The sequence below is a fragment of the Megascapheus bottae genome, chromosome 15, assembly GCF_031878675.1.
Source record: "Megascapheus bottae isolate mThoBot1 chromosome 15, mThoBot2.hap1, whole genome shotgun sequence".
In the NCBI taxonomy this organism is placed as follows: domain Eukaryota; kingdom Metazoa; phylum Chordata; class Mammalia; order Rodentia; family Geomyidae; genus Megascapheus; species Megascapheus bottae.
The window spans coordinates 26,397,484-26,408,139 of NC_143523.1; the positions used below are offsets into that span (position 1 = coordinate 26,397,484).

The 10,656-nt window shown below is 38.0% G+C and overlaps 1 protein-coding gene across 2 annotated transcripts in view; it reads left to right on the forward strand.

Moving 5' to 3' along the window:
- Positions 1 to 10,158, forward strand: part of LOC150054037 (cytochrome P450 2C19-like) — a 33,226-nt gene extending 23,068 nt beyond the window's left edge. For both annotated transcript variants that reach the window (XM_090346213.1, XM_090346212.1), the window contains 2 exons: positions 3,305 to 3,446; positions 8,739 to 10,158. In XM_090346213.1, coding sequence (XP_090202339.1) covers positions 3,305 to 3,446; positions 8,739 to 8,920 — 324 coding nt within the window. In that variant the 3' untranslated portion in view covers positions 8,921 to 10,158. The remainder of the gene's footprint in view (positions 1 to 3,304; positions 3,447 to 8,738) is intronic.
- The last annotated feature ends 498 nt before the right edge of the window (positions 10,159 to 10,656 follow it).

Here is a 10,656-nt window from a genome sequence, read left to right on the forward strand (position 1 = left end):
AGTTTTTGTATTTCCAAATGAACATACAACCTTATTTTTATCCACTTCCCAATGTGCTCTGCTGGGATGTTTATTATGCCTATAGAAAAATTATAGATACGTTGGGGGTAAATGTTACCTTGGTGTCATCAGTTCATGAGTGAGTCATACTATACTTCCAATTTATCTATGCTTTACTTTATTTTCCAAGTAATACTTTGTTTTCAATAAAATTGATTACCAATATATTCATAGACTTTCTCAAAACACCAACAGTTTCAACTATTATTATTATATTCCTTTGTTGAATGTGGGACTTGATCATGGCTTGTGTGCTGTCACTAGCTCAAAGTAGTACTCTACCACGTTGGGCCACAGTACCATTACCAGTTTTCTGGTAGTTAAGTGGAGATAAGAGACTCATGGACTTTCCTGTGTGGGCTGGCCTCAAGCCACAAGCCACAGACCTCAGACAACCAAGTAGCAAGGATTACAGTCATGAGCCACCAGTGCCTGGGTTGATTGTTAGTATTTTTATGATGCCTTTGATATCCATTTTACCTGATACAGAGAAACAATTTCTTTAATCATTCTGAAGACCTCAAAGTAAGTAACATAAAATTTGCTAATCACTGCTAATGATTCACCTGTAGAATTGTTTAGATTTTTAGGGTGCATAATACCTGGGATAATATTTTTGTGTGTGTGAATCATGGGGCTTGAACTCAGCCTGGGCACTGTCCCTGAGCTCTTTAGCTCAAGACTACTGTCCCACTCTTGAGCCAAGCTCCACTTACCATTTTCTAGAGGTTAAATGAAGATAAGAATCACTGGTCCTTTTGTGCCTGGGCTGTTTGAACCGTGATCCTCAGATCTGAGGCTCCAGAGTAGCTAGGATTACAGATATGAGTCACCACACCCAGCTGGGATAATATTTTTTTTAAACAATCCTGGGCTGGAATTCAGGGCTAGAGCTCTACCACTTGAACCACAGCACCACTTGTAGCTTTTTTTTTCTATGCATGTGGTACCAAGGAATTGAACCCGGGTTTTCATGCCTGCTAGGCAAGTGCTCTACCACTAGGCCAAACTCCTAGCTGCTGGGATAGTATTTTTATGCTATGCTTTTCTTTGTCCATAATTTTGATATGCTGGATTTTTGTAATGGCAGCCAGGGTGGTATAAAACAAACTTTGTGGTGATGGTGATGTCAGTTTCATTATTGATTTACAAAAGAAATATCAACCTTGATATTTCAATATAAAGTTCTATATCTTAAGTGGATTTTAGTGTTTTTTAAAAAAATAACATTAGGTAAATTTACCCACTCTTCTTATTTATTATGAATTTTAACATAAATATGTTTATATTTTGAATCAGTTCTATTCTCTTTAATAATTAGGCTTTTCTCTAAAATTTTTTATAAAGATGATGTGCAGAGAAGTTACAGTTACATAAGTCAGGGAGAGTACTTACTTCTTGGTAATGTCAGCCCTTTCCTAGCTCTCTCCTACATTTTCCTTGCCAGCCCCAGCCACAAGTTGTATAGTTTATTTACAACATAGTGTCTGGTGAGTACCACTGATGCATTTGCTCAACCTTTCTCCCTCCATTTCTGTACCTCCCACCTTATAGTCCCAAAGTAAGGTGAATGATCAAACAGAAAAATAGAGAAAAGAAAACTAAAACAGCAGAAAAAAAAAACTTGCGTTCATTTCCTGTAGTTTATTCCAATAAATATTGCTTTATATGATCAGATGCTCACAAACACTTTGTCTTTGTTTCCTTTCCTAAAAGCATCTTCCTGTGGTCTCACTGTGTGTGAAAGCTTAGGATTCTTTTTATATGTTGAAATTTGTAAGCATGGTGCTGGCTTAGGCAGAACATGTGCTAAAATTGGAACAATTTCAGAAGGTCAGCACCATCCTTGCATGAGAATTTGTGAAACATTCCAGAATGTTATCAGAATGAAAACTAGGACATTGAAGTTTTGAGTGGGGACACATGGGACAGAGGAACAGAAGGAGAACGAGTGAGCAAATGCAGTCACTGTCTTCTAGATGGCAGGACTTCACTTCCTATTGCTTTATGTCCTCCTTGCTTTTGAGTTTTCTGCTGTTGCAAAATTTGCTGTTATACTGATGGGCTTCCCACCATAGACAACTAGTTGCTTTTCTTTTGCAGCTCTCGGTGCTCTTTAATTTTTATGAATATTTAATTTTAAACTATAATACATCGTGGAGAAATTCTTTTTTGATATGGTCTGTTTGCTGTCCTAAAGGCTTCATGTACCAGGAGTGCTCATGACTTAGGAAATGTTGATTTCTTTTATTGATTTTGATTTCTGTTCCTTTATCATGGGCCTCTTCTTCTTCCATTATGGCTATATATCCTCAGTTTGATCTTTCAAATTTCCTAGGTAAACTTGTTTGTTCTTGTTGTAGTTCTTTACTTTTTACCTAATTTTTCATTTGATGTTTCTCATATATCTATTTTGTCCTTGATCTTTGATATGATTTTTACAGTTTGGTCCACTGTTTTCCACTTTTTTTGAATTGGTTTTAAAACCAGGTGTGGTGGATCACACTTGTAATCCTAGCTACTTAGGAGGCTAAGATCTGAGGATCAAGGTTCAAAGCCAGCCTGAGCATAAAAGGACCTGAGACTCTTATCTCCAATTAACCTCTAGAAAATGGGAAGTGGGGCTTGGCTCAAGGGTATGGGAGTATCCTTACGTTGAAGAGCTCAGGGACATTGCCCAGGCACAGGAATAGGGTAGTAGCCTTGAGCTGAAGAGCTCAGAGATAGCGCCCAGTCCCAATTCAAGCCCCTTGATCATTCCCACCAAAAATTGGTTTTACATTTCTATCCAGTTCTAAAATTTTACTTTAACTCTTTCTTAGGGTTTTTGTGTCTTTACTGAACTCCTCATTCAAATACTGCATTGTTTTCCTTACTGCATTCACCTGCTTATTTGACTCTTCTTCAGATTCTCTCATTTTCAATAATGTACTTTGTTATTGAAATCATTATACTTGTAATCATGCTTTCAGTTCTTTAGCTCTCTTCAACATTTTTTAAAGTCTATAGCCATGGAATTGTTAAATTTTGCAGATACTTGCACAGACTTTTCTGCCCAAGTTGGCTTTGAACTGCAATCCTCAGGTCTCAGCTTCCTGAGTACCTAGGTTTTGTGGTTTGATCCACAGGCTCCCATATACATATATCTATATATATGTATATGTTTATATGTATATATATATACATGTATGAACACAAATTCACAGACAGTGTAGCTTCTTTAACCTGTGTGTGTTGTGTCCAGGGCACAACCATATTGACATCACTGACATCGGTGCTGCATGACCACAAGGAATTCCCCAACCCAGAAATATTTGACCCTGGACATTTTCTGGATGAAAATGGGAAGTTTAAGAAAAGTGATTACTTCATGCCGTTTTCAACAGGTAATGTAATTTTATTTCCATATCTTTGAGGGTTGGGTTCATTTGGCACTTATGTGGTGCCTCCTTTGGGCATAATTGTACTTAGCTCATGATTAGTAGCAGCACTTTGATGGCTCATGAACTTTTCCCTGTTCATGATATATCCTCATGGCTAGACTAGAGTAGTGGGGCTTCAGTTAGTCTGTGTTTTTCTTCATAGTTGAGTAAGGAAAAGCATAGAGCCTTTGCAGTCTTTCTTTGCATATGTCATAATGATATGTTCCTAAAAAGTGAGCCTCATTCAAACTGCCTTCATTTACCATCAGAAAAGATATCTCATCAGGGGTCTCTCCTAGGTCTTTTTGTGGCATTTGTCACTGTCAGGTTCTCTATAGCATGCAAGATCTCCAAAAACTCAGAGAAGAACACTGATGGCAGCAAGAGAAAACAGCCACAAATTACAAGACAGCAGGATTTGTGAGGGGGAGTATTAGCCAAATTATTGCTTTCTCCTACTTTAATATTAAACATAAAATGGAGTAAGGAACATTAAGAAAATTGCAGGAATTCAAAAGGGATTAAGACTAGCTGGTAGACAGAGCTCAGCATTTTTCAAAATGTCATAAACCATATAGCAGAACATTTGCTCTCAACCCAGATTGTCAAAACTGTCACATATTCTTAGAGACATATGTAAAATGTGTGGCAAATATCTTTTTTTTTTGCCAGAACTGGGGCTTGATCTCAGGGCCAGAACACTATTCTTGGGCTTTCCTCAAGCCTACCACTCTACCACTTGAGCCACAGCACGACTTCCTGCTTTTTCTTTGATGTATGTGGTACCGAGGAATCAAACCCAGATCTTCATGCATGCTAAGAAAGCACCCTACCACTAGGCCAAAATCCCAGCCCATGTGTGGCAAATACATTACAAAGATCCCAGAGAACTCTGCTCTTCTTTCATGTGTCTTGGATATTGTATCTACACAGCTGCAGTATGTATGCTATGTGTCTGGATATGCAGTAGCCTTTCTTCTCGGAAGCTGTGACTTTTGTCTGTTTACCTGTCTGTCTGTCGTTTGTATATTTGTTGATAGTAGGGCTTGAACTCAGGGCTTGGGCCCTGTTCGCGACCTGTGTTGCTTAAGACTACTGCTCTGCTCTTAAGACCAAAGCTCTACTTCTGCTTTTGGATTTTTGGTTGTTGGGGTTTTTTTTTTTTTTTTTTTTTTTTTTTGGCATTTACTTAAAGATGAAAGTGTCCCACACTCTATTACCCTTAGCTGACTTGGAATCAAGGTCCTGAGAACGTAGTCCCTGAGCAGCTAGGATTGGAAGCCTGATACTCTGACACCCGCTAATGTTGCCTTGGTATCTGCTTAGATGTCATGGGGATAGGCAATGATCACGCTTCATGTGGCTATAGGCCTTTCTTATTTCTTCTTCAGAGAAGACTCTCTTTAAGTCTTTGGCCCATCTTTTAATGGGATGGTTGTTTCTTTGGAGATTAGTTTTTGAGTGATTCAATTTTTTGAGCTGTTGATATATTTTAGATATGAGGCCTTTGTCCTTTGTATGGTTAGTGAAATCTCCCATTCTGTAGGCTTCCTAATTAATTTACAAAAGCTCTGCAGTTTAATGCAGTCCCACTTACCCAGCCTTTCTCTGATTTGTTGTAATTCTTACTCCTTATTAAGAAAGTTTTGACCTGTGCCAAGGAGGCCTAGTGTGTCTCCTATTCCTTCTTGTAAAGTTTTTACTGTGTCAGCTTTTACCTTGAGGTCTTTGATCCATTTGGAGTTAATCCTGGTACAGGGTAACAAAGAGGGATCCAACTTTAGTTTTCTGCAGGTGCTTAACCAGTTCTGCCAGCACCACTTGTTGAAGAGGCTGTCTTTCTTCCATTCTATTTTTTTGGCTCCCTTGTCAAAGATTAGGTGGCCATAGGTCTGTGGTTTAATATCTGGGTCCTCAATTCTATTCCATTGTTCTTCAGGCCTGTTCTTGGAAGCACTGAATTTGATATCATATTTCAAATGTCATGTTTAAGAAATAAGTATTCAAGAAGAGAATCTCTATATGCAATCAGTGGCACATAGATTTTAGAACATATGAAGCTGAAGGTTTTTATGTCATAGATACATATTAATCTATATGACAAAACATTATGTCTATAGAGTATAGATACCATAATACATTTTTCTGTCTATATAATTATGTTTATATCTCCATATGTCCATAACCTTGGGTACCTAAATATATGTATCACATTTTTTGCCTCCATTCATCTGTAGTTTGGCATCTGGTTTGTTTCCATTGCTTGGCAATTGTGAATAGTGCAGAGATGAACATAGCTGAACAGGTGTCCTTATTGTATCCTGCACTACGATGTTCAGGTTAGATGTCCAGGAGTGGTATGGTGGGGATTGTGGAAGGTCTATTTTAAGATTTTTAAGAAACTTCCAAATTGCCTTCCAGAGTGGCTGAACTAGGTTACATTCCTACTCAGCAGTTCAGTAAGTTTCCCCTTTCTCCACATCCCTACCAACATTTGTTGTTGTCTGAGTTCAGAATATTGGTCATTCTAGTTGGGGAAAGGTAGTATCTTAGGGTTGTTTTTATATGCATTTTTTATGACCATGGATGATGAGCATTTTCTCTCTTTTCTTTTTTTTGCCATTTTAACCTCTTCTTTGGATAATTCTCTCTTAAGTTCCCTTCCCCATTTAGTGATTGGTTTGTTGTGTTTGAGGGAGTGGATTAGTTTCTTGAGTTCCCTGTAGTTACTGGATATTAATCATTTGTCTGAGGTATTCTGGTAAATATATTTTCCTAGTTGGTTGGTTGTCTTTCTGCTTCTGTAGCTATGCTTCATTCTGTGCAGAAACCTTTAATTTTTAGGTAGTCCCCTTTGTTGAGTCTCTCCAATTCATTGTGACCCTGGGACTCTGTTCAGGAAAGTTTTGCATATTGCTATGACTTCCAGTGTAACTCCGACTGTATCATGTAACAGATTCAAGTTTTCAGATCTGATATTGAGGTTGTTGATCCACTTTGAGTTATTGCTTGTGAATTGCGAAAGGCTAGGATCAATTTTTAGTTTTCTGCATGTGGCTGCCCAGTTTTACCAGCACCAATAAATTGAATAGACTGTGTTTGTTTACACTCTGTATCTCTGAATTGTTTTTGAATATAAGTTGACTATAGGGATGTGGTTCCATTGATCTTCTGGTCTATTTTTGTGCCAATACCATGCTGTTTTTGTTATTATGGCTCTAAAGTAGAGTTTAAAGTCTCATATGGTAATACCACCTGCATTTCTCTTTTTTTTGTGCCTGTTGTGGGGCTTGAACTCAGGGCCTAAGCACAGAACTTGGACTTTTCTCAAGGCTAGAGCTCTACCACTTGAACCACAGCACCACTTCCAGCGTTTTTCTATTTAAGTGGTAACAAGGAATGGAACTTGACCCTTCATGAATGCTAGACTGTCACTTTACCACTAGGCCAAACTCCCAGCCCTGCATTGCTTTTTTTTGCCTAGAATTTCTTTGGCTATCTAGGCCTTTGTTTTTCCATATGAACCTTTGGATTATATTTTCTATTTCAGTAAAGAATTTCCTTGGGATTTTGATGTAGCTTGAATTGAACTTGTATATCAGTTTTGGCAATATGGCCGTTTTCACTATATTGTCTGTTCCTACACATGAGAATGGGATGTCTTTCCATCTCCTGGTGTCCAATTTAATTTCTTTCATTAAGCCTTTATGGTTTTCATTAAATATTCCATTACATTATAAATATTTTATTCTTCTGGGGCCTATTTTAAATGGGATCATTTTCTTGATTTCTCCTTCTGTGTGTGTATTGTTGGCATACAGAAAAGCTACTCATTTTTGAAAGTTGATTTTTTTATACTGCCACTTTGCTAAAGTGGTTTATTAATTTCTAGGAGTTTGGGAGTGCAGCTTTTTGGGTCACTCAGGTAGAGGATCATGTCATCAGTGACTAAGAATAGTTTGATTTCTCTTCTTTCCCTATGTGGATTCCTTTGATATCCTTTTCTTGCCTTCTTGCTCTGGTTAGGCATTCCAGCACTATATTGAAGAGAAGTGGAGACAGTGGGCATCCCTGTCTAGATCCTGATTTTAATGTAAATGGTTCTAGTCTTTCTTCATTTAATATGATATTGGCTGTAGGTTTGTCAAATATGGTTGGAATTAAGGAATGTACCTCCTATTCCTATTTTTGCTAGTGCTTTCAACATGAATGGATGGTGTATTTTGTCAAATACCTTCTCATCATCCACAGAAATTATCATATGATTCTTAACCTTAGATTGATTGATACGATGTTTTACATTAATTGATTTGTGAATATTAATCCAGCCTTACATCTGTAGATTGAAGCCTACTTGATCATTGTGTATAATTTTTAAAATTTGTTTCTGGATTCTGTTGATAGTATTATATTGAGAAGTTTTCCATTTGTCCTTTTTAGAAAGATTGCTCAGTAGTTCTCTTACTTTGTTGGGTCTTTTCATGCTTTGGGGATGAATGTGACATTAGCTTCATAGAATCAGTTTGGTATGGCTCCTTCTGCTTCTGTTTTCTTGGAAGAATTTCAAGTGTATAAGTATTAATTCATCTTTAAAAGTCTTGTAAAATTCCATAGTGGAATGTCTGGACCTGGGCACTTTCGGTTGGCACGTCTCTGATTTCTTCTGCTATCTCATTGTATGAAATTGGTTTATTCAGTTGACTTACTGTTTCTTAGTTCAATGTGGGTAGCCTATGTTTCTTTTCCCATTTTAATTCTTCTCCATTAATTCTTAAATTTGTAGTTGTTGATTTCTTAAGTACTTGGCTCCTGGGATTTTCCAATTCTCTCTTTTTGTGGGAGAGAGCTCAGCCTGGTCCCTGTTGTTTTGGCACCATCTTCTTTCTCCTGTTTTTCCTTTAAATATAATTAGGTTTTGTATGGTTTGCCTTTGGATTTTTCTTTTAAAATTTGTGTCTTCAAAACGCAGTAAGAGCTGAATACCAACTCAGGATACTTCTGTCTTAGGCTTCCTGTGGTGGAATTACAGGTGTGCTGAAGAAATAACAAACTTTCCATGATGTATTCATTAACATTACACCTTGCTCATGCACCTGTACAGCTTTCCTCCTATCTGTGCATCCCCCTGCCTTGCATTTGGTAATTCACTGAGGGAACATTGACACTTTCTTTTGCCATTTACAAATACAGTGCCTCATGTGCTCACACCTACAAGGAGTCATTTCCTACTTTCTTTTTATTTTTTAAACATTTCAGGCAAGCGGATTTGTGTTGGAGAAGGCCTGGCCCGCATGGAGCTGTTTTTATTCCTCACCTCCATTTTACAGAACTTCAACCTGAAATCTCTGGTAGATCCCCAGGACCTCAATACCACACCAGTTCTGAATGGGTTTGCCTCCCTGCCACCTCCATTCAAGGTCTGCTTCATTCCAGTCTGAAGAAGCTGTGTGGCTCCATCTGGGCAGCAATCTGCAGTTCCTTCCTCTGTGCCCCTACTCACCACCTTCCCCTCTCAGGAATGCCTTCCTGTCCTCCCTTCTCATGTCTCCGCTCTCTCCCTAGATCCAGAAGACCCATTCTCCATATGGAGAGTTTATTGTGTCACTGCACAATCATACCTACAGTTCTATGAGCTTTAAAACAGCTGGTCTTCCTGAATTGTTCCAATTTTAGGATGTATGCTGCCTTAGCCAGAACCATGCTTCCAACTTTAAAAAAAATTGTAAAGAAAAATCCTAAGCATTCTCACACTGTGTACCCAGAGGTGGCTACAAGCATAAAGGTATCATGTCATTGTCATGTCATTTATTAGAATGGACTCCAGGAAATGAAAACAAGAATGGGTAACAATATTTGAGATGTAATGTACTCACTCACTCACTAACTTACACATGTAATTATATCCCTGCTTTACATGACCATAATAATAAAATTTATTAAAACCCCTGAAAATGTGGCATGTATACACATGTTACACATGCAACTATATCCAGTTATACATAATTATAAGATTTACAAAAAAAAAGAAAATGGGGCATATATACACAATGCAGATCTATGTTGCCGTGAAAAAGAGTGCCATCACCCCATTTATAAGGAAATGGAAAATCTTGGAAAAAAGCATGTTGAGTGAAGTAAGCCAGAAACAAAAAACACAAGTTGCATGGTTTCCCTCATTTGTAACACCTGGTATATGTGTAGGACTTTCCTAGCGGAGGATCACAGTAGTTCAGTAGCCATGTTCATATCACTATATAAGGTGTGCTAGGGAATATGAACTGCAGCACATGGAAGAAAGAGGTTTTGTTGTGTGTATACATGTTTTTTAATGTACTAGTGAAGTTATTTCTTTTATCTTTCATTTTCCCCTTGTGTCTTATCCCTTGTTGTCACAGTATGTGATCTTGGTACCCTCTGTATTGCATAGATTTATTTAAATTGGGGCAGGCAAAGTTAACAACAAAATGGCAAGATGAAGGAGGAAGGATGAACTAGTGTAATAGTGATACAACAATATTGTGGAAAGGAACTTTACAACTTGGTGGAAAGGTGAGGGTTGGGCGGAAGGAACATGGGAAGGGTAACAATATTTGAGAAGAAATGTACTTACTACCTTACATATGTAACTGTAACTCCTCTGTTTATTACCCTGACAATAAAATTAAATAGAAAAGAAGTGAAATCTCTTCTGCCAATCATAAATGAAACCAAGATCGCCACCACTACCATTTTTGTTTTATGCCTTCTCCATCCTCCTGGTTGCAAGTGCAAAAAATCAGCAAAGCAAAAAAGGAACCCTACTGCACTGCAGGTGGGATTGTAAACTAGTTCAGCCACTCTGGAAAGCAGTGTGGAGGTTCCTTAAAGAACTGAAAATTGACCTTCCCTATGATCCCGCCATACCACTTCTGGGCATCTATCCTGAACAGCATGACCCAGGATATTATAAAGACACCTGCTCAGCTATGTTCATCTCTGCACTATTCACAATAGCCAGGCGATGGAAACAACCCAGATGCCCTACTGCAGATGAATGGATACAGAAAATGTGGTATATATACACAATGGAATTCTACATAGCCAACAGACAAGATAAAATAATGGCATTCGCAGGGAAGTTGATGAATCTAGAGCGAATCATGTTGAGTAAGACAAATCAAGACCTAAGGAACAA